The sequence below is a fragment of the Peromyscus eremicus genome, chromosome 10 (genome assembly GCF_949786415.1).
Source record: "Peromyscus eremicus chromosome 10, PerEre_H2_v1, whole genome shotgun sequence".
NCBI classification, from domain to species: Eukaryota; Metazoa; Chordata; class Mammalia; order Rodentia; family Cricetidae; genus Peromyscus; species Peromyscus eremicus.
Window position 1 is genome coordinate 28175287 of NC_081426.1, and position 24186 is coordinate 28199472.

Consider the following 24186-nt stretch of genomic DNA (forward strand, 5'->3'; position numbering starts at 1 on the left):
CTTGTTTGTTTCATTTTGGTTTGGTTTTTTTGGTTGTTGTTTGAGATAGGACCTCATGTAGCCCAGCTGGTTGAGAATTTTCTCTGTAACCTAGGCTGGCTTTTTTAATTCCTAGTCCTTCTGCCTCTGCCGTCATGAGTGCTAGGATTATAGGCTTGTGCCACCATACCTTGCTGAGGGCATTTGAACTATATTTTTCTTTTCTTTTTTTGTTTTTATTATTTATATTATTTATTTATTTGAGACAGAGTCTCACAATGTAGCCTTGGCTGGCGTGGAGTTTACTATATATACCAGACTGGCCTCAAACTCACAGAGATCCACCTGTCTTGGTTTTCTGAATGCTAGGATTAAATGCACGTGTCACCACACCTAGACTGAATTACATTTTTCAAAATCTTAGCACAAAATATTTCATGATATTAAGCATCTATCTATCTATCTATCTATCTATCTGGTTTTTAAGACAGGGTTTCTCTGTGTAGTTTTGGTGCCTGTCCTGGATCTCGCTCTGTAGACTGGGCTGGCCTCGAACTCACAGAGAAAGCCTTTATTTTTGGGGACAGGGTCTCACTATGTAGCTTAGGATGGCCTCAAACTAACAGAGATTCTTACCATGCCCAGATTTTTCATTTCTTTTTTTTTTTAAACTAGTACTAGAGATTGAATCCATAGTTATGCTAGGCACATGTTCTACAATTAGCTGGCCCCTTTTTTTATTTCGAAATTTTATTTAAAAAATAAAGATTTTTATTTTTAATTATGTATATGTGTGTGTGTGTGTGTGTGTGTGTGTGTGTGTGTGTGTGTGTGTGTGATTGTATTCCACGGAGGCCAGAAAAGGATGTGTAATCTCTTGGAGCTCGAGTTCCAGATGTTTGTGAGTTGCCAGAAAAGCATGCTGAGACCCAAACTTAGGACCTCTGGAAGATCAGCAAGTGCCATCTCCTCAGTTCTGCTTTTTCATTTTAAAGTATGATCTCACTAAATTGACTGGCTAGCCTGGTCTTGAACTCACTAACTAGCCCAGACAAGATTTGATTTTACAGGCCTGTGGCCACTGGCTCAGCATTTTGAAACTTTCCCTCAAATCTTTGGTTGTGGAAGGTGTTTTATTGTTGATCTCTGTGAAGTAAATATGGAATTTGTCTCAAATTTGGAAATCCCTAGTGTAGTAGCATTATGAGTTACTCTAGTAATGCTGGAACTGACATAGAGGGATGACTTCAGTTTGATTGGGTCTCTTGAATAGAAAACTAGATTTCCTCTCTTAGTTTTTACTCTGTTTTGGATTCAGTGGGAAGTTTGGGTAGCATATGAAATATAACTTATGTAAGGGACCTTAACAGAACTATGGCAGGTATTGGCACAGCCCTGCTCACTCTACCCTTCTGACAGTTTCTAGAGCAGGAGATAAGAAAAGAATCAGTTCATAGTATTAAAAAAGTCAGTTTGGGCAGCTGTGGTCCTTTTGAGTGTGAGGAATGCATTTTCAAAGGAAGAATTAATTTTCTAATGTGTAAATTTTCAGCAACCTGTGTTCATTCACAGTTGGAGAATTTTTTCCTTTGTTTTCTTTCTCTTTGTCCCCCCCCCCTTTTTTTTTTTTAATAACAGAGAGAGACAATCACCGACAAAACGGCCAGAACAAGCTCTTACAAGGCCATGGAGGCAGCTTCCTCGCTCAAGAGCCAGGCAGGTAATGTGGTCAGGCTCCTTCCTTCCTGGCTACTCTGGGTGCTTGGGTGGGTGAGCAGGGTGGCCTGGTCCTGTTCTTGGGGAGCCTCTAGTGTGGGCACCTGAGAGGGACAGAGATAAATGAGAACAGGGTTGGGTAACAGGGATCCAGGGATGCCTCAGAAGAACCAACAATTAAGCTAGGATAAAAAACAAGTGGGGAAAAAAGAACTTGTGGAATTGAAAAATAATTGATTTAATGTGCAAATAGTCATATTCAGTCATATTGAAGTTACTTTTCTACTGATTTTTCACTTGACTTTGCTTTTCACTTTGAAATTTTATTAGAAGAGAAATTTAAACCAGAAATACTCACATTTCTTCCTTTATGAGATGAGTTGTTACTATAAATTCTTTCACTCTAATGTAGGCCCCTGATGGTTCATACTTACCAGCCAAGAGTAAAAGTCAGGATGAGTTGTTTCTATTTCATATGATAAAGAAATCAGCTTAAAGGATTTTCTGTGAAAAACAGCTGAACAGTAAAAAGGAAAAATCAAACCCGTTGACCTATTTGTGGATTATCCTGTTGAGACATCTGTCTGATAGATTAGCACAGGAGCTCTGTGATGAGTGAGGAGCTACGGTTGGAAAGACTGTTTTCTTTGTTCTGCACAAGATCAGGTTTTTAAAAATCAGTTATTTTTTAAACAAGTATTTGTGGATGATTGGAAATTTGAACATAGGATTGCTATTTTTAAATATGAAGGTGATACTGTTGTATTTAGATTTTTATCTTAGAGGTATACACTAGGCTTTTTATGCATGAAATTATAAATCGAGTTTGCGTCAGATAGTTCTACAAGGGTTATGGATCCACGTGTGGACGAAGCTGCATTGGCCCTGGGTTGTCTGCTTTTGTTTTTAAATACAGTCAAGAGTTTTTTATGATAAAAAGTTAAATCCTTACTGACAACTAAGGACACCAGAAGATTCATCTTTAGGATTTTACTTACTTGAGGGGTTATTTAAATCAGTAAGGATGTAGGAGGTTAAGATTTTAAACTTTATAAAATAAACTTATTTTGCAGCAACGAAAAATCTTTCTGATGCTTGCAAACCACTGAAGAAGCGAAATCGGGCTTCTGCAACTGCATCTTCAGCACTTGGGTTTAGCAAAAGTTCATCTCCTTCTGCATCCTTAACTGAAAATGAGGTAAAATAATGATGATAGTGATACCATGGCATTCATGTGAAGGCCATTAGTTGCTCAAGTTGCAATGTGAGTGAAAATTCTATTTTAAAAGAGTTATGTTGGTGTTCTCCATAGGTATAGGTGAGTTTCAGGTGTTCTTAGCCATCTAAAATTCACAGAATTGAAAGAATAGTGTCCTATTTTAGTCTGAGCACTTGAAATATAAATACATGCACATGGTAAATGTGTAAGTGTACATACATACTTCAGTCTTGTTGCAGAAAAATCGTTGCAATCTGTTTTAAAATGGTGTGTTCTGTAAACCTCACTCTGTTTTCTCACATGAAAGGAAATTCACTGGCTCTACCAGGACATGCTATGTTGGCCACACTGACGCTGGCCACTGTGCACCCACACTGGTGGAATGGAGGGGCTCACAAGCCTGTGGGGAAGCCAAAGGTTTCTTGGTCCTCATGCATTGTGTGTCTCTGGTCCTTTGTTCTGGCATGTCTCAGATGTGAGTGTGGAGGCAAGTTAGAACTGTCACTATACTAAGATTTCCTGTGTTTTCTGGACTTGTAAAAAACACGATAGCAGAGAAGTAGGTGGTATTATAACAGGCTGTTGCTGCCATCACAATAGTGTAGCGTGTATTGGTGTTACCAAGTCTGCCATTGCCCAAACAAGGAACAGCCCCAAATGCAGGAATGATGTGTTTTTTTGTTTTTTTTTGTTTTTTTTTTGTTTGTTTTTTTGTACCGAGGTAGTTTTAATTTGATTCTAGTGACTACCTTTATGGATCTTACTTTTCATTTTTAATTTCTTGTTATTTTGAGCTCTATAATTCTGTTTTTTTTTATAGACTGGAGATTTATTTTCACAATATTTTTAAGGAGTTGATAACCTTGGTCTTCATGGAAAAGGGTAGTGAGGTGGGAACTAGACAGGCCCCTTTATCCTTTTGGATCAAAGGCAGCACTTCTGGCCTGGCCTCTGCTATGGTCCCTAGTAGGGTTGGATGTGTCTTTGCTGTTTCTTCCCATTAGTGGAGGGCTGGGCTTTCCATTGCATGATTATCAGGGACCTGGGTGGCCAGTGGAACACCCTTGAGAATTCTGTTGCTCACTGCTCTGAACCTGAAAGTGTGGTGTAAACCTAGACTGTTTCTTTAGTAGGATCTCAGTCACAGACCTACTCAGTCATAATCTCAACTGTTCATATATTCACAAGACTGGGGCTTGGTGATAGTTGTTATGTGTAGAAAACTAAGCATTTCATATAAATGTGTATGTTCAATTTGTTGCTGAGCTTCTATCTAAAATGTTACTAATACAAAAAAGGCTAGTGTTATACAAATTATTTTCCATTTTCCTCTCTTGTCAACATTTAGAGTAGCAGTCTAGAAAATTAAATAAAGATGGTTTAAAGTTCCAGATAATCACATTAAAAATGGAAGGTTTCTGTTCTAGAAACCCTTTCATTTAGGCATGTAAGTTAGAATTTTCATTTATGATTTTTTTTTTAAGTGGTGGGGTTGGAACCCAGGCATTTGTGAATCCAGGCAAGTGTTCTACCACTATGTTACATTACAGCCTTATAAAAATTTTAAATGATTTTTTTCTTGCTTCATATTTTGGTCTAGTTATCCAGTTGATCTTTTACATATGCTGTTGTCAGAAAGGAGAGAGAGAGAGAGAGAGAAATATTGAATTACTGAACTTGTGTCTGTCATTCTTGATCATCAGTATTGGGTACTGAAGGTGAAGACGGTGAGGGTGGAACAGAGAACAGCAGCTGCTGCCATCTCTGGCTCAGTGATCTGAACCTGGAAGGACTAAGACGAAGAAGCGTTTTGTAACAAGACTTAGTTGCAACATCAGAGGTTGATAGATGATTTAAGTACATTTATATTATGTAGGCAATGCATTAAATTCAAATCGCTTCTTACATTTTGAAGGTGATAACATAAATCTCACATTATACATCATATTCCTTATATAAAATAATTTAAATTCTAGGCCTTCTCTATTGGACTACTTATGTGGCTTATGTGAATATTCTTTATAGCTTATTTTATAGAGTTGCACTATTAATTTAAAAACTTTAGATGAACAAGTAGATTTGTCCAGTATGCATCAGCATTACTGATCCTCACAGTGAATGTTTTCAGGTCTACAGTGCTGAGTGCCTGCTAATACATGAACAAAGCATTAGTGTTATGAAAGGCTGTGGAGACTGTTGAGTCTGGTACTGATGTGAAAATTATGTTTGGAGATCTGACTGCCTCTTCACTTTAGGACAGTCATGTTTTGCATGTTTATATTTCCCTCCCTTCACACACTTGATTGAAAGAGGATTATGTAGGGTTGGTATTTCAAGACATTTTAGGTCATGTTGTAGTTTAAGTTCTTTAAAAATGTGTGTGATAAATTTATATTGGAATAATTATTAATTACATGATATTACATCACCCAATGAAGAGATTAAAATTGCACACTTGCATGACAAAGGCCTGTGAAGGAATTGATGTGATTTAAGTGTTTTGTAACTTCATTTTTTGTTCCCTTAGTAGAGCAAATTCTTATTTTTTTCGCCTTCACTGGTAACAGCTTTTATGGGAGCCCACATCAGTCAAGTTGGACTTGAATTCAGCCGCCCTGTACTGCACTTAGAATGATGTAATATCCCAAGATGTCTGCTGCAGGTGGTGCATCATCGTATACACTAAGTGACATTTCTATCACAATCATTTTATGGAAGATGTGTGATAATCTGTTTTTACTGGTATTAATAAACACATACAATGAAGAAAACAGATAACAAATTTTAAGACCAAGGTAAGATACCCAATCAAGGCCATTTAATCAATCACATTCATCTCATAATAGAAACACATTCATATTCTAAAGATCAATCTGAAGTTCAAGTTGAGGAGGAGGCCCTCCAGTTGAGGCTATCCCAGAGCTGTGACAATGGCACCATATTGAAGAGGTTATCCTGTTAATGCTCATTTTTTCCTCTAATTCATAATTTACTGAATTTTTAAGGAAAAATGTCAGCATCTGTTCACTATCAATAAGAACGAACAAGCAGGATACATTAAGGGGTCCTTTGTCAACTATTTTCATTGCCAATGAAATGTATTCAGTATTGTAGATATTAAACCAGTTTCCCACATAAAAGGCAGGAGGAGTTTTGATTCTGTCCTTTTTTACTTGAAAGTTTTACTATGACACTAGACACAGTAGATTTTTAGGGAAAAATGCCATTTACAGTATCATTGTGAACCATTCAACTATTGATCCAGTCACTGATATCTAGAAGACACCATAATCAGGTTATTTACAACAACCACATCATCAGTTGCTTTTGTAGAACATCAGCATCATGTTTTAAATGTTGTGGTTCTGGATGCCCAGCTGGGGCATACCCAGGTGCCCGCATGTTTGCATGGGAGGAAAGGCTCCACTTGCCCTCAGCTCAAGAAGCAGAGCTTGTGCTGTGCACGGGGTGTGTGAGCGGTGCCCAGGCCGTTTGCACACAGACACCTCAGTGTTGGACCTGTGATGAAAGTTTCTGAGAAATACTTTTGTTCCAAACCATTAAGTAATGTAACGCATGTAAAACACGTAGAGTGCCTGGCACCTTACAAGGACTCAGTGGTTCACTATTGTGACAGTAATGGTTATTACAATAAAATAATAAAATCACCATCATTCCATTTTTATCCAAAAGTATAAATTTTTCTTTGGCATGAAAAATGATCCTCTTGACTGCATCATGCATGTGTGGATAAAATAAATCCAGGAGTAGCAGAACCCTAGCTCTGTTTGTGTGACACAGTAGGGTATTAGACTGTGAGGTTGTGGTCTGGTAGGTCACTCAGCTGGCTCTGCTCAAGTGTACTTAGAGACATGACCTCAGAGAATACCTAATGTGAGCATTCTAAGTTGTACTGTTCTTAAAGGACATGAAAGATCTCAGGTAAATTAATTTTTTTTAAATATAAATCACAAAATTAAAAAGTATGAAGAAATAGGATGGTGTAGAAATGGCCCTGGTTCAAGAAGTGATTTCTCAAAAGTAAAGACACAACACTGAAAAGGTCTTGGGCAGAGGTGAAGGGATTTCATTTGAAATTAGAGCATGATAAATTTTGAGTGGGTACCCTGGAAGCACCTATGTGCAGATACAGCAGGAATCAGTCAGAGGACACGCATTTTGCTCTGTGCTGGGGAGTGAGGACTTCAGAACTAGTGGTGATGTCTGCAGTGTGGCACAGTTAGTACCTGCTGAATTCAGAGAGTATGAGGCAAACAAGGGTGGGGATCATGGAATATTCTTCAACTGGGGAAGACATAGCCCACCTGGGGGCAGGTCCTTAGCATGCTGCAGTGAGGATGGAGTGATAGTACTCCATGTAGGATTTTCCTGCCCCAGAGACCAGCAGTCGTCTTACAGTAAATAAGCAGAGTTCCATGTCTGCTCTTGGCTGACCTCTCCTAAAAGAGGTGAGTGAGTAGGAAAGAGGTGACTATCAGGAAGGAATAACTTGTCTGCTGAGAGTACAAAAATATGTACCAAATTTGTTACGCTACAGATTTAACATGGAATTCCTTCATTTTTTATAAAAATGTCAAAAAAGCAATGCTACCTCTCTAGCCTTAGGTCTTGTGAACTGCCCACTGTTGAGTTTTGCTTCTGCCATACAGAGAATTAATACCATTTGATCCTATTTGGCTTCCTTCAAACCATTGTTTGTATACAAGGTTTGCCTGGGAAGGGGAGGTAGCTTTCTGTATAAAAACTCTGATTCAAAAGAGATGAAGACTTCAGTGAATGTACAAAGATTTGGATTGTAGCTGTTCTGACAGTGCAAGTTGTCTGGTACACAGAGCAGCACTCCAGGGAGTACACGTGCTGGATAGAGAGAGGCCTGTGCCCAGCAGCCAGGTCCTTCAGGTGCTCCTCAGTCAGCCCCTCTGCTCCAGACAGACTTCTGCCTCCCTGGCAGCTTTTCCTCAGATGAAAAGTGAATGTTGTCCTTTGGTCACAATGCCTTTAAGTGTAGTTGTAGCTCAAAACTTTCTTTAGTATCCATATCTATTTACATCTGTGTTTCCCAACACAAAACAACTCCAATGTTTTTAAGAGGATGTCCTGAAAACCAACCAGAAATCTAAGCATGACAAGGAAGTAAAATATCATAGGATCTAAGAGGAAAGGGTCCCTGCTTCATGCATAAGGGCATCTGTCCCACCCACTGCCTCTGAAGAAGTGTAGAACAGCCTGCTTCTGGCATGGGTGGAGGGCTTCTTAAGTTGGTCTCTCAGCCAAGGTATATCAAATTCTGGGATTACTTGAGATGGTTCATGCAAAAGCACCAGAAAACTTAAAACCAGAGTTCTCTGGAGCTGGAAGGCAGATGAGGGACAGGGCCTTTTCATTAATGATAGAGCATGTCACAAGACTAGTAAGAAAAAAACAATAAAACCTCACGTGGCAACAACATGTCTGTGACTCCATGCACTCATCCCATGGTTGTGTCTGGAGCCTGTAGACTGGCTAGATGAATAGGTTACTGGTAACCCATTAAGGTCTGTAACAGAAATATAGAAATGCCATATAAAGAAGGAAACAAAAACATAAGTAAACATCTCATTTCTCAAACAAAAATTGATGCCTGTGTTTATGTAAAATTTAAATGACTAAAGAGTGCTCCTGAGAAAGGGTCTCTTTGCCTGGAGTGAGGGCCAGAACTGAATTTTGTTCTGTCTATCCTTCAGTATTGGTGTGTATTCTATATAAGCTCCTAGCTTACTCAGCCCACTTGAACAGAAAGAGGAACCCCTAGTGAGTGGTTCTTTGTTGGCCTCAGTTGCTTTATATGGGCCTGAGATGCCCCTGAGGTCATGGTTCCCTTTAGGAAATGTTTGTCCAGTGGCGGGTGAACCATAGGGTCATTAACACTTAGTAAATTTGCTTTCTTTCTCTGTCACTGATTCTAAGGTACCATATGTCTTACACACATTCAAACATATAGGTTGCTTGAAGGGTCCTTTGGATTGTTAAATGTACAGCACTTTACTTTATTGTCAATAAATCCATTATCCCAGGTTTTGAAAAATTTAATTACCAAGGACTGCTATTTATCTTTGAGGTGATAAAATCCAAATTGTCTTTTGCTAGAGAAAAGTAGAAGGGCTTTCCTAACATGCTTTCAGAGCTTTTAGTGCTTCTTACTGACGCTGACTTAGAAAGCTTTTTGGGTTTTATTTTTGTTTTAAGAAACATCAATTCCTGTGTATCTTAGCATTTTTGGTGATTGAAATTCACTTTGTTCCTTTTAGGTACGGTTTTTATTGCTAGAATATTAGGATTGTTTTCACTAGCTTTCCTGCCAGTGGTGGAAAATGGTCATCCTTAGTACACGGAATAGTGTATTTGCATTTTTCCTTGTACAGGAAGGGTAAGGGACATACTCTCTGGGGCTTAACTAGCAAGGGTGTCCGTCCAGCAACCTGACATTTTGTCAGAGTCCTGTGTGTACATCGACATTTATAATTTTTCTCTAGCCCGTGTAGTTGTTCAGCTTTTAACATAATAATCCTGGCAATATTTTGAACCTGCTAGCATTCCAGGGGTACTCTGCTTTTAAAAAAACAGCTGGGATCAGATGGAGTCCTAGTCTTGGTACAGGAACATTACCAGTCATATGAGCTTAGAAGGCAGGTAGGCTGGTGGTTCTTGTTCTCAAGCCTTCCAGGTGAGAGGACACATGGCCTGTTGCTGCAGCTGGCTGGACCAGGTCCCTGCACACCCTAGACATGATTGAGTCAATAGAACATTTAGAGACCACTTAACCTTGGGTAAGGGCAGGCCTTTACGGGAGCAGTAACTGTGTGGCTGACTGGCTACAGCTCTCAGTCTTGGCTGTCCTCTTAGGCTAACTATATAGAAGCTGGCATAGATTAGATGAATATGAAGCACAATGACATTCTGTGGACTAAAGGTTTTTTTGGTTTTTGATTTTTTTTTTTCCTCTTTCATGTTCTCAGTAACTCATACCTGGCTTTAAATTAGGAGTAGCTAGGAGAATTCTAGTCTGTATAAACTTTAATAAAAATTATTTTGGATTCTAGGATTTTAGAATGGTTGTCTTAACTTCAGATTGTCTTAATTCCGCTCTTAATACTTCACTGTGATGTTAACTGGAAGCCCTGCTTGAGATCAGTCTTTTAATTTTAGACCATTATATTTGCTGAGCACAGGATTCTTACCATTTGTAAATCTAAAAGTCTGTGAACACACTTCTACGCTTCTTCCTTTATGAAAGCATAACAAACATGAAAATAATGTTGGTTATAGAGATATTTATTGTTCAAGGTCTGTAATTGTATTTTAAAATGATGTAGTATTCAACTTGTGAAGGGAATTGTTTTGTCAAAAAAAAAAAAATTAAAAACTCAGTGTGTATCAGCCCACAGAAGGGCAGGGGTCTACTTTGTGGCCACAGTGGGGTAACCCCAGTTACACTCATTGAGCTTTCCTGATGGCCACACAGCTCCTGGCAGTGGGTTGGAAGATGTCTACTGGGTCACATGATGTTTGGTAATGCCATCTTGAAAGTCCCTGTAATAGATGAAGGAGACTACATTTCCTGTCTTTGAAGGAATGTGTGTCTAAGGCAGGTAGGCAACTCAGTACTATCACTGAGTAGAGAGTGGAGAAGTATTTTCAGACTCAAGAAAACTTTGGAAAGTCAGGAACTAAGCTGCTTGGAAATCAGTGCCACAAGCATGACCTTGGTGGACACAGGAAGCCACAGGAAAATTCTTGACAGTTTGTGTCCCATCAGTCACTTCATTTTTCTTTTTTCAAATACATCCTGTTGGATATTGAATAGATCATAGATGTCGTAGACTGAGATCTGGGACTATGTTGGGACCATACAGGTGATATGTCACTTCCACAAATGGCATCTCCAAGTAAGCTGTCACCTGGTACACATGGAGGTGGAGCCTGCAGCTGGAGTGAGGCGCACACTTGGCTCTGCTTGCAGGTGGTTTGCTGAGCAGAAAGCTGAGGGACCCTCTTGACTGGGTAGGGGTTCGTCCATTTGTGGGGGAGGATGTGGTGGGTGAAGGTGGACCTTCTACAATCTGTCATGGACTGTGATATTGTAAGGTCTATATTCTGTATGTGGATAACAGACCCAATCAGGAAACGAGCCTTATGTGTGTCGTTAACATTTATATTTCCATTCAAAATATGTATTCAGTGTTTATTTCCTCAAACAGACTTTGTTAATTTAGGAAATATCTCCAAGTGGAAACGTGCTAACTTTCTGTAAATCTTAAATAAAAGGTGCTGTTCCTTCCTCTGACCCAGGACTGGTTTGTGTTTTCTGTCTTTCTTTCCATTCTTTTCTCTTTATAGTTTTTAAATTTGCTTCATTCACACAGTGGGAAGAAGTGGGTTGGTGAATGGAGGATGGGCTCTCTTCCATGGATGCTGTGCTAAACATCCTTTGGGTCTCATTCCTCCGTCAGTCAGATGGGTCAGCCTTGTGTGGCTATGGGAGCTGCCCTCTGAGCCAGGCCAAGCTATGTGGCTACTGATTCCTAAGGTCCTGGGCTTCCCTAATACTCACTCCAGTCTCAGAAGTGCTCAGATCCTACCTGTGATCCCCATATCTGATGGACGGATTAAATTTGGAGTTTGATCAGAGCATTTCACGTTACCTCTTTCTGGATGTTGATGTGAAAGAAGTGGGAGGTGAGCTGATGGGAGAGGGATTGGCAATGGGCCCTGTAGTTCCAGCTAGTCAGCCTCCTGGTGACAGACCTTAGGATGTGACACTAATCTAGTGTTCTTCATGCTATATCCATCTTCCTGCACAAGGTGAGAGAATTGAGTAGAAAGGCCTCCCCCCATTACATTCTAGTTGCTAGATGTGTCTAGTGAGACTAGAACAGGGGATCACACAAAGCCTGTCCCTTGTTACAGTGGACCATCAGAGCTACAGGGATCCTTGTTCATTTACTCCATGTTAACATAGATTCAAATCAGAAAAATGCCTGTTTGTTTGTTGGTTTTTTTCCCTCTCATTGCTCCCAATAATATCAATGAGCTAAATCTGGTAAAAGCTCATTAGTAAGCCTGCAGAATCTGGGCCAGAGTCCCTGGTGAGGTTTTTTGTTTGTTTGTTTGTTTTGTTTTTGGTTTTTGGTTTTTTGGTTTTTCAACGGGGTTTCTTTGTATAACCCTGGCTGTGATGGAATTTGCTCTACTGGCCTCAAACTCACTGAGATCTGCCTGCCTCTGACTTAAGTACTGAGATTAAAGGCATGTGCCACTACTGCCTGGCTTGTTTTTGTTTTTTAATGTGGCCTAATTATAATATCTAGCTTTGTGTTAATTGGCAAATAGCAAGCCTATAACATAATTATGTGTGATTATTGAGGTAAATAAGAAACATAGTTAATACATTTTTTGCTTTGTTTTATCTCCAAAATTCAATTTTCAACACTAAGATCAGTTAACCCCTCCCCCCCAAAAAATTTAAGCACTTGAATTTGAAGGATGAAAGGGTTTTCTGTTTTACCCATTTAAACATTTATTGCTAGTACTTGTCAGGCAAGGACAGGATGCTCCATGCAGCAAGGGTGAGGTTGTAGCTGGATACTAGTCTCTGTTCAGTGGAGGGAAGCTAGTAAAATAGGTGCTTTCCTCTGCACACATACTATATTTCTCCCAAGTCTTTTCCTCAGAGTCCAGTGTTAATAAGGCAGGCAGAAATTGTTCCCTGCCTTTCTGTGGGGCTGAGCAGATGAGCTGTGACCAGTTAGCAGTGAGAGGACAGACAAGGCACTCAGGCTGCAATGCAAGTCAGTGACTCTCCTGACTCTTGAATCAGTTCCAGGGGAGCAGCATGCTTCTGGAAGAGCACAGTATCCTCAACAGAGTGAAAAGCAGCTTCTGTGAAGTCTTTTTTGTGACTTCACTTTGTTGGGTTTTTTGGGGTTTTTTTTTGTTTGTTTTTTTTAATTCATGTGGTATTTGAGTCTGAAGACATTGGGTAAGAAAGCACAAGAGTATTGATCCCAGAGCTCATCTTCGTTTACTCAGAGATAATTGGATTTTCCTAAGTTGCTTTATTTAAAGGAATATGTCTTATGTACATATGTATATTAAATATTGAGTAGAGTAAGGTCCACTTCTGAGTTTGCTATACAGCTTTTACAAGTTTTATTACTTCCAAGCCAGTGGTAGTGTGTATCTACACCACATCATTGGGCATAGGGCAGGAAGTGGGCTGTGTCCAAAGGATGTGGCCACCTGTTTTCTGTGGCTAGTGAACTGTCGTCCACCTCCTTCATCTCCAGGTCTCAGACAGCCCAGGAGATGAGCCCTCAGAGTCTCCGTATGAAAGTGCAGATGAAACACAGACTGAAGCGTCCGTCTCATCTAAAAAGTCTGAAAAGGGAGTGGCTGCCAAAAAGGAGTACGTGTGTCAGGTGAGGGCGAGGCGGTGTCTGATATACTGGTGAGGGCGTCTCCTGAAGTCCCACAAGAGCAGAGTGAGTTTCCTGCACCCTCTTTTCCTTCAGACTTCTCTTTTGCTCCATTACTGCTCATAGATACCTCTTTGGAAGGATTAGGCCACCAGGAGAATTCTGGTATTAGGTTGTCTAAGTTGACATTATTCATTCTCAGGTGTGATGTGTTTCATGTACAGCACAAGTATACATATGGCAGTTTGAAGTAGTACTTGGGAATGTGTGCTGTAAGAGGTAAGGTGCTAGGGTGATGTGGTGCCCTTTGATGCTTACTTAGTTCACTAGGTAGGCCAGTCATGGGCGGGATGGCATGACTAAGCCCATATCCCTACAGTGGTATTGCCCGGGTCAGTGTCCTACCTGTGCTGGATGCTGGGTTGGTGATTTTAAGAAAGCTACTCACTTTTCTGTGCCTTAGTCCCTGCACCATTGTGAGGTGCAGTCAGTGTCAGTATCCATGTGAGACTGCTGATTGGTCCAGAGTTGCACAGTGGCTGACAGTCAGCTCCATTGCTGCCGTCTATAGAAGGACGGCTGGTTTATGGTAAAAATATGCCATAGGTTTTTGGTTTTTGACATTCATGTCTGATCTGAAACATCCTGAATGCATCCTTCAAGATTTTGATCTTTTGTTTTCCTTAGCCTGTGCTGAGGGACTAACATCTTTGTGTAACTTTACCTGGCTGAAGTCTCTGATCCTGCTAGGCATTTCACTGTGTGCATGCCAGAGATGGAGTCAAATTGCCCCACATGGTGAGAATACTGAAAGGGCTCTTCCTGAGTGTAGGTTCATGCCCCGCTCTGTTCCCCACAGTTGTGTGAGAAGACAGGCAGCCTCTTGTTGTGTGAGGGCCCCTGTTGTGGAGCATTCCACCTAGCCTGCCTTGGACTTTCCAGAAGACCAGAAGGAAGATTCACCTGCACTGAGTGTGCCTCAGGTAAGTTCCAACTTCTGAAGCTGGGGCGTTGTGTGTGGAGGTCAGTGCTGCTTGTCCCTTTTTTTCTGTGCTTCCTCGAGTTGTATATGAGACATTTGACAGAGAACAAGTCTCACACACACTGGTACAAAGATTTTATGCTTCTAAGCTCTTCCACTGTACTGTGGGCTTTACTACTTGGATGACAGTATCACTGGGCAAGTCGTTCAGGATACAGTGACTGGTGGAGTGAGGGAATAAAAGGCTGTGTACTTTTCCAAACCCTTCCTGTGGAGCTAGCACAAACCTTGCTCTATAGGTGGTGGTTATGGAGCATTACACTTCTAAACAGTCCTGCCTAACTAGTAGTCAGTTATAGAGCACTGGTATTTATAGGATGCTCAGTTCTTTACAAAGACTAGATGTCATTCTTAGTTTCATTTTTGACAGCAAGAACTTAACTGAGGGGCTAAAGCTTTTGCCCTACCCCCACTCTAGTGCCTCAGGATTTGTCCTACAGACTAGGATCACAGTGGGAAGAAGGCTGGCCGCACAACGGCCCCTGCTCCCTGCTAACTAGGCCCAGGAAGGGTCAAGCTGCCCAGACAGCCCAGCAGCAGCAGCACACTTCAGATGTCAGTCTTCTGCAGCCATAGCAAGTCTTTGCCGCACTGATGAGTGGGCCAGGAAGAAGACAGGCTTTCCTGTATTTCAGGTGAAGCTGCAGCTTAGACTCTGGCAGCTCAGACGACTGGGCTTTCTTCTGAGGAAGGCTTAGACTAGTCAGCAGCACAGGCTGCTCCGGAAAACTTGCTTAGTTCTAGTCGCTCATAGCTTCTGTCTAACTTCTGTTCTCTCACCCCTTTCTCTCACCACTTGTTAGGGATTCATTCGTGCTTCGTGTGTAAAGAAAGCAAGATGGAGGTGAAGCGCTGTGTGGTAACTCAGTGTGGAAAGTTTTACCACGAAGCTTGTGTAAAAAAATACCCTCTCACTGTGTTTGAGAACCGAGGCTTTCGCTGCCCTCTCCACAGCTGTGTGAGCTGCCATGCTTCAAACCCTTCAAATCCACGGCCATCAAAAGGTACAGATAGATGTGCCCTTACAACTTGGGTGTGGGTTCACTCACAATGTATAGGTGCTTTTGAAGGTGACCATTGATGCCAGACTGGTGTCACTGGAGGTTATGAACTCTGATGGTCTCCATCACCTCCTGTTTTTTTGCTTGACTCATAAGTCAAGAAGTTTTGGGGGGTTTTTTGTTTTGTCCCTATAACATAAGGCTTGCCCTCAATTCCATTCTTTTTATAGAAGTTAGCACTTTGAGATTCTTGATTTTTCAACAAAGGATACTACCTGGATTCTCTTGTTCTCTTGGCTCTTTTTTTTTTTTTTTTTTTTTTTTTTGAGACAGGGTTTCTCTGTAGTTTTGGTTCCTGTCCTGGAACTCACTCTGTAGCCCAGGCTGGCCTCGAACTCACAGAGATTCGCCTGCCTCTGCTCCCGAGTGCTGGGACTAAAGGCATGCGCCACCACCACCCGGCCTCTTTTGCTCATTTTTAAAGGCACTGCATATATAAGGGAAACTTCTGTTTGTAATACAAGAGGTGGGCCCCACATACTAGGCAACTGCTTTACCACTGAGCTTCCTTCTCAACTGGGAAATATTTCAAATCAGATTATATATGTGGAAGATAAGGGTAACTGTGTGGCGTTGGAGAGGTCCTATATCCTTGTCACAGGCTTCTCTAACAGGATACATTTAGCACTATTTAGGGGAATATGCTATCAACATTTACTAGGAAGGGTACGCAGCAGAAGCTCTCAGAAATCCCAGATGCTAGCAGCCCAGGTTAAGAAATGCTGCTTGGTTGGGCAGTGGTGGCACATGCCTTTAACTTTCTGAGACTTTGTCATGGGAGTCAACAGTATTTGTGGTCTTCAGGGTGTTTATTTTCTTTAGGTAAAATGATGCGATGTGTCCGCTGCCCCGTTGCCTATCATGGAGGGGATGCCTGTCTGGCCGCAGGATGTTCAGTGATTGCTTCTAACAGCATAATCTGCACTGGCCACTTCACTGCTCGGAAGGGGAAGCGGCACCACACCCACGTCAATGTGAGTTGGTGCTTCGTGTGCTCCAAAGGTAAGGATGGGTTCTGCTGTGTGCTGCTCCACACACAGCTCAGCTGGTGCTGCAGGTGTCGCCTCAGCCCTCTAAACTAAGTGAACCATATAGACTTCAGGAGATGACTTCGGTAAAGTGATCCATACCATCGAGTGGTGACTCATGGATTGACATACTGACACTCCTGCTTCCATCAGGTTTGTGTCAGTCACAAAGCTGAGACAGAGGACCTAGACTGACCTGGTGAGACGAGCTCAGGCTGGCCTATTCTCTTGTAGGGGGAAGTCTCCTATGCTGTGAGGCCTGCCCAGCAGCCTTTCACCCTGATTGCCTGAATATCGATATGCCCGATGGCAGCTGGTTCTGCAATGACTGCCGGGCTGGGAAGAAGCTACACTTTCAAGACATCATTTGGGTCAAACTTGGGAACTACAGGTATGAAATAAAAGTCTATGCGTTCATGTCTGTATTTACTTAAGTATGTTTGCTTTACTTTACACTAAGTATTGGAAATTTTGTCACTCTGAAGAATCTGTGAATCCTGTTTTTAATATTTATAATAGATGGTGGCCGGCAGAAGTTTGCCATCCCAAAAATGTTCCCCCAAATATTCAGAAAATGAAGCACGAGATTGGAGAATTCCCTGTGTTTTTCTTTGGGTCTAAAGATTATTACTGGACGCATCAGGCACGAGTATTCCCATACATGGAGGGGGACCGGGGCAGCCGCTACCAGGGGGTCAGAGGGATCGGAAGAGTCTTCAAGAACGGTATGGAGATTTCCCAGTGGAGCCTAGATGACACTGTCTTATGGCTTGTTAATCCTAATTTCTGTTCTTTTGAAATTTGACCTTTTTAAAAATTCCTAGACTAAAAATTCTATCTCTACTTCTGTACTAGAAGATAGGAAACTTGTAGGCTGATGTATTTATTGGCGTATACTTACGTTATTTAATAGCTTTTATATTAGCATATAATTAATTTTATTAAAATGAAATAAAGCCTTTTTGCCAGACAGTAGTGGTGCACACCTTTAATCCCAGCTTTTGGGAGGCAGAGGCAGACGGATCTCTCTGAATTTGCAGCCAGCCTGGTTTATAGAGTGTCCTTGGACAGCCAGGCCTACATAGAGAAACCCTGTCTCCAAAAACAAAAAAATAAGAGAAATAAAGCTTTTTTTTTTTTTTTTTAAAGATAATATGTTTAGAACTAATTATAAATATTTTCCATACCTGACCTTTTGTGTGGCAGCTCTGGAGATGATTTCCCATGATTGGAACCTTAAGTTCTAGCTCTCTGCTGCTAATTCCTTCTTCAGCAGGCACAGTAGGACTTTGGGTACCTTACACAGTGTCAGTCAGGGTGGGCAGATGGACTGAATGCTGCGTCTGATTCCACAGTCTGGGAGATATGGTAGTAAGTGTAGTTAAGCTAGATGATGACTTGGACAAGAAGGAGACAGGAGATAAAAGTGTGATGTTGCACAAGAAGAATCAGCATTTTCTCTAGATGCAGTGAGTGCGGACAGTAGGAAAAATTTGGAGGGCTTACATGATTTATGCAGGGAGAACAAGCTCTGTCACTGCTGATGGGATTTGCCATGGAAGCTGAAAATCTATGCCTTGAGAGCTATTGGCTCCTTGCTGCTGAGAGTTTATAGAGCAGATAGCAAGAACAGCAGCCTGTCCTCTTCCTTAATGCCTCAACATTGGGGGCTTCCAGAGGACTGAGTAGGAATGAATAATAGCTGTTAGCTGGGCGGTGGTGACACACACATTTAATCCCAGCACTTGGGAGGCAGAGGCAGGCAGATCTCTGGGAGTCTGAGGCCAGCCTGGTCTACAAAGCAAGTTCCAGGCCAGCTAGGGCTACACAGAGAAACCCTGTCTTGAAAACCACACACACAAATGGGTAGCTATCAAAAGCTTCTTGAAACCCATCAGAAAGGAGAGATTCTGGTAGAAACTGAGGCAGCTCAGTGAGTTTAGTATGGTACCAAATGGTGAAAGTGGAACCCCAGACTCCTGACTCCTGATGCTGACCTGCTATTAAGTCGGCCTGCCAATGACTGACCAGCAGCTGCCAGCTCAGCCTAATCACTGACCTGGCCTCACAATGACATTGACAGTCATAAGTTTTGGGTGTTGATGTAGCCTCTGCTGATCTGAACTGGTGCTTCTTCTCAGAGCCTTTTTGCTTTTAAAGGAATAAAAGTTCACCTTTTTTTTTTCTAAGTACAATGTGTCCCAAGCACTGGTACTGTTGCCTTGTACTTAGAACTCAGTATAGAGAATGGGTAGTGCCTGATAGAAAACACAGCTGCCGGGCTTTGTGCTTAGCTGGCACAAATTGGCTCTTAGTGTTTAGTCACTGGGGAGGCAGGCACCTGCCTTTTGCAGTATTTCATAGCCACTTAGCTTCAAGAAAACCACCAACAGTACTTAGCAGTGAGTATGGAGGTCGATGTATTCATTTACTGAAATATATTTCTCATATTCTGTTGGCTTTTTAGCATTGCAAGAAGCTGAAGCTCGTTTTAATGAAATCAAACTTCAGCGGGAAGCCCGAGAAACCCAGGAGAGTGAGAGAAAGCCTCCACCATACAAGCATATTAAGGTGATAGTCATGTCAGGATTATGTGTACATTTGTGTGTATGTGTGTCTTCTCAGCAGAGTGGTTTGGAAGTGGTTCTTGGGTTACAGATTTTTCAATCCCAGGTTATGGCTATTGAGAGGTCTGTCAGAAACTATCTCTGTGGGCCCTATGATGATGACTAGAATGCATGTGTTCAATGTGGGCCCTTGAAGGGGCAGCATGAGTGTGCAGGGATCCAGGGCTCTCTGGTTACAAAGTAGAGTCAAGACAACTTGCTTTTTCCTTACAGGTGAATAAGCCGTATGGTAAAGTCCAGATCTATACAGCTGACATTTCCGAAATCCCAAAGTGTAACTGTAAGCCTACCGATGAGAACCCCTGTGGTTCTGATTCTGAGTGTCTAAACAGGATGCTGATGTTTGAGTGCCACCCGCAGGTGTGTCCTGCAGGGGAATACTGCCAGAACCAGTGTTTCACTAAGCGCCAGTACCCTGAGACCAAGATTATCAAGACAGATGGCAAAGGGTGGGGCCTGGTTGCCAAAAGGGACATCAGAAAGGTATGTGATATGTCCCCTGCTTTTTGTACTGTGTAGTGATTCTTTTTGTCTTTTTTTTTTTTAAAGGTTTATTTATTATGCATACAGTGTTCTGCTTACATGTACACCTACAGGCCAGAAGAGGGCACCAGATCTCATTACAGATGGTTGTGAGCCACCATGTGGTTGCTGGGGATTGAACTCAGGATCTCTGGAAGAGCAGTCAGTGCTCTTAACCTCTGAGCCATCTCTCCAGCCCCTGTGTAGTGATTCTTAAGTGTATGTTTGTGTGTGCAGTGCCTGGCCTGGCAAGTGTGTGGAGATCAGATGACAAGTTTCAGGAGTCAGATCTCTCCTTCCATGCAGGAGTCAGATCTTTCCTTCCATGTGGGTCCCCGGGACTGAACTCATGTCCTCAGACTTGGTGGCAAGTACTTTTACCTAATGAATCATCTCTCTAGCCCTCTCTTACCCACTTGTAGGATTAAGGGCTCAGCACTTACTGTGTGGGTTTTTTTGTTGTTTTTGTTTTGGGGGGTGTGTGTGTGTGTGTGCGCGTGTGCGTGTATGTGTGTGTGTATGTAAAGTATTTTGAAACAGTGTTCAAATTTAATTATTATAATTAAATGTTGTAAGCCAGGTATGATTGTATGTACCTGGTACGTGGCAGAGGCAGGTGGATCTCTCTGACTTTAAGGCCAGCCTGGTCTACATAGTGAGTTCCAGGCCAGGCAGGGCTACACAGTGAGACTCTGAACACGTGCACCAGTATATCCCCATTGTGGAGACACAAGTGGAATTGCTTGCTTACCTTATCACAGCCTGGCCCTGATGTGCTTTGTCATGACCAGTAGTCTCAGACCCAAGGTCCATGACCAGAATAGGTCCAGTACAGAGAATGCATAAGCCCCACCATAGTCTCAGCAGTGCTTCCCGCCCTTCTCCCTCCTTCCCTCCCTCCTTCCCTTCCTCCCTCTCTCTCTCTTCCCATCTTTCTTTCTCTCTCCCTATCTTCTTGCCTCCCCCCCTCCTCTGCCTTCCCCTTTCCCTTTCTCTTTTCTAAAAGATTTCGACCAGGGGTGGAGGCACACCTTTAGTCCCAGTACTTGGGAGGCAGAGGCAGGCAGATCTCTGTAAGGCCAGCCTGGTCTACAGAGTGAGTTCCAGGACAGCCATAGCTACACAGAGAAACCCTGTCTCCAAAAATAAAACAAAAAACAAAAACAAAAATTAAAAAAAGATTGCTGAGATCACTCCTCTCCAGCCTTACTCCTTGGTTACCTCAGCTGTTGCTTCATGTAGACTTGCTATAAAACCTGCCTGTTAAGTTCTCATAACCTCTTCCCTGTTGGAAATCTGCATGTAGTTATTACTTAATGGATGGTGGGTTATCAGACATGCTTCTCTAAGGCAAGACATTGTAGAAAGCAATCTGGAATGTTGTATATATTTGCCACTGGCAATCTCCATTATAAGATACTTGAATTTGAACTTAATGAAGGACCTCTAGGAACCACACCCCTGAGATATTAACATGTTATCCTAGACTGATTGATGGTGTCATGGTGTCTTGGATCCTGATTTTGGGAATTGATTTGTATATACTCAATCATTACATTCTTCTGATTTTCAGGGAGAATTTGTTAATGAGTATGTTGGTGAACTGATTGATGAAGAGGAGTGTATGGCAAGAATCAAATATGCACATGAGAATGATATCACTCACTTTTACATGCTCACCATAGACAAGGTAATGGGAAGCGTGTCTTTGCTATTCATTCCTGAAGTCTTGAACATGGACCTGGAGGGCTGATCACCTGTAGAATTGGCCCTTGTATTTTGGTGACATTCTCATTTCATCCCCTTAGTAACTTTCCCCAAAACTTCTGCATAACTTTTTTCTGAATGTGGAGCTGCCTCTTGGCATAGAGCATCCTAAGAGCTATGTGTTTCCAGTACAGAATAAAAAGTATACCAAGGTTCTCCTTAAGATCAGAGGGGAAAAAAAGAAAAAGGCATAGACATGAGCATTGCATGTTGTCTGGACTACATTGTAGAGAGGTTTTGGCTATGCATTGTTCCATTTGAGTATGAATCCTGTGCTCTCCCTCTCTCTGTGTGTGTTACCCAGGCTCACTTCAAACTTCTGAGTTCAAGCACTCGCCTGCCTCAGCTTCCCAAATATGTGGGACTAGAGGTGTGTGTCATTCCCTAAGGGTCTTGTAATTCATAGTTTTAAACAGGTGGAACCTAGTTGCTAGAGGTTTTTGGTATGCTCAGAATGAAGAATACTAGGCCTAGGTAGAGAAAGTGCATCATGCTGGTATTCTTGTGTCTTCTGTGACCAGTAAGCTCAAAACCCAGAAGAAAAGTGGGGCTCTCTTTAAAAGACATGACTAATACTAGTGCTTGAAAACAAGATAGAAAATGGCTATGGATCAGGCATTTTGAATAGAGCAGTAGCAGACATTCTGATAACTGGGAATATAGGACCCCTGTAGAAATAGGATGGCTCCAAGGGCCCTAGGCTACAGTCCCCAAGGGAAGCTTAACCATTCTCAAACTCAGTCTGTGGAGTGGTATTGGGCTCCTATCATTTGCTGTAGGCTGTGGGGTTCGCCCTTTAGTGAGGTCCTTGTCAGAAGGACAAGAAAATTAAAACACTGAAGAAAAAAAAAAAAAAAAAAAAAGATGTAGGAGATACCCAAGCCAGGGATGATGATACATGCCTATAATCCTAGCACTTGGGAGAATGAGGCAGGAGGATCTTGAGTTTGAGATCAGTAATCACTGACCTCAGAAAGCTGAGGGGGTGAAGGGGAAGGAGGGAAAGGAAGCAAGCCTGTTTGCAGGGGTAGAGCAAGGTGTTAGCAGCTAGCCCTGAAAGGATTGATGGGGTGTATGTGTGTACTCACACATGTGTGTCTGTGCATACATAGTAAAACAGAAGACAGTGAACATGGCAAAATACTAATAGGTGGGGGATACACTAATCTGCCTTTTCCACCCGCCCGCTTCGTGGGGTTGGATTTTTTTCTTTTTTAATTAAAAGAATTGGTTGCAAAAGTTGTGGACCCTAGAGCTTAAGAGGTGAGTAGCATGTCCTTCTTCAGGCTCTGCCATGACACAGGATTAATAAATAAACAATGAGCAGGTTCATGGAGGGCCTTCTGTAGGAGGTCATTCTGGTTTTCTGGAAAAGCTGGCAAGCTAGGACTCTGGAGGGCAATGAACAAAACCAAGACGCACTACTACCGTAGATAGAAGTGCTTGACTGAGCCCCAGAGATGCTCTGGTCCCCTGTGTGGTGACAGTATAGAGGCTGCTGCTCATTTTTCCCACTTCATTTTCCCCTTCCCTCTTTTTGGAGCTATACATTAAGAACTAAGACTTTCGGGGCTGGAGAGATGGCTCAGAGGTTAAGAGCAATGACTGTTCTTCCAGAGGTCCTGAGTTCAATTCCCAGCAACCACATGGTGGCTCACAACCATCTGTAATGAGATCTGGCGCCCTCTTCTGGCCTGCAGTCATATATGCAGGCAGAACACTGTATACATAATAAATAAATAAATCTAAAAAAAAAAAAAAAGAACTAAGACTTTCATGACTCTGCCTGCCCTGGAGAATGCACAGGCTCAGTAACAGCCACAGAGATGCTCTATTGTTTAAAAAGCTTAGAAGAACAATAGAAGGAAAACATTAACAATGAAGGAAGAACAAAACTCAGTAAGCCCAGAAGAGGTGAAATAATCTGATTTCCAAAGCTACTGTATTACTAGATTTGAATGTCTAGTTTTCAGCAGGAAAAAAAAATATTAAGACCTAAAAAGAACAGAAAAGAATGGCCCATTCAGAGCAATAATTAAACCAATTTTAACTCTAAAAAAGATCGTAGCTCTCTAGGCAAAAAAACTTTGAAACAACTTTTGTTGTTTTTGTTTTAAATGTTGGAGAATCAAACTCTAACCCTGCAAATTCTAGACAAGTACTCTACCACTGAGCTACATCCCTAGCCCGGATTTTGAACTAGCTTTATAGCTCAAGGGCCTTGAACTTGGAATCCTCCTGCTTCAAGTGTGGAAATTACAGACACAGGCTACTATGCCTGGTCTAAAACCATGGCTTGAAAGATAACTTAAAGAACTCAGGAGCGGTGGTGGCACACGCCTAACTTTAATCCCAGCACTCAGGAGACAGAGCCAGGCAGATCTCTGTGAGTTCGAGGCCAGCTTGTCTACAGAGCAAGATCGAGGACAGGCACCAAAACTAAACAGAGAAACCCTGTCTCGAAAAACCAAAAAAAAAAAAAAAAAAAAAAAAGAACTCAGAGGGCTGAGGATGGTGACCCATACCTCTAATTCCAGCATTTGAGAGGTAAGGCATAAGGATCCTTCCCAGGTATGTAAAGAGTGAAGGATTAAATAGGGTACCCTTATAAATATATTTATAACAATAATTATACACTTAAAAGTGGTTAAGACGTGGTTGGGCATATGGCTCAGTAGTAGAGTGCTTACCAGCACGTGCAAGGCCCTGGGTTCAGTCTCTAGCCACACACACACACTTTAAAAAAAAAC

At 41.9% G+C, this 24186-nt stretch overlaps 1 protein-coding gene across 2 annotated transcripts in view; it reads left to right on the top strand.

Moving 5' to 3' along the window:
* The window catches only part of Nsd2 (nuclear receptor binding SET domain protein 2), an 84184-nt gene that overhangs the window by 50358 nt on the left and 9640 nt on the right, over positions 1-24186 (top strand). Inside the window, exons 9-19 of one of the 2 annotated variants that reach the window (XM_059275694.1) lie at positions 1618-1699; positions 2769-2893; positions 13261-13392; positions 14249-14372; positions 15235-15435; positions 16315-16494; positions 16755-16911; positions 17040-17245; positions 18988-19091; positions 19361-19630; positions 21243-21359. In XM_059275694.1, coding sequence (XP_059131677.1) covers positions 1618-1699; positions 2769-2893; positions 13261-13392; positions 14249-14372; positions 15235-15435; positions 16315-16494; positions 16755-16911; positions 17040-17245; positions 18988-19091; positions 19361-19630; positions 21243-21359 — 1698 coding nt within the window. Of the gene's footprint in view, positions 1-1617; positions 1700-2768; positions 2894-5481; positions 11259-13260; positions 13393-14248; positions 14373-15234; positions 15436-16314; positions 16495-16754; positions 16912-17039; positions 17246-18987; positions 19092-19360; positions 19631-21242; positions 21360-24186 lie in introns of those variants that run through there. The other variant, XM_059275695.1, reaches the window with a different exon arrangement.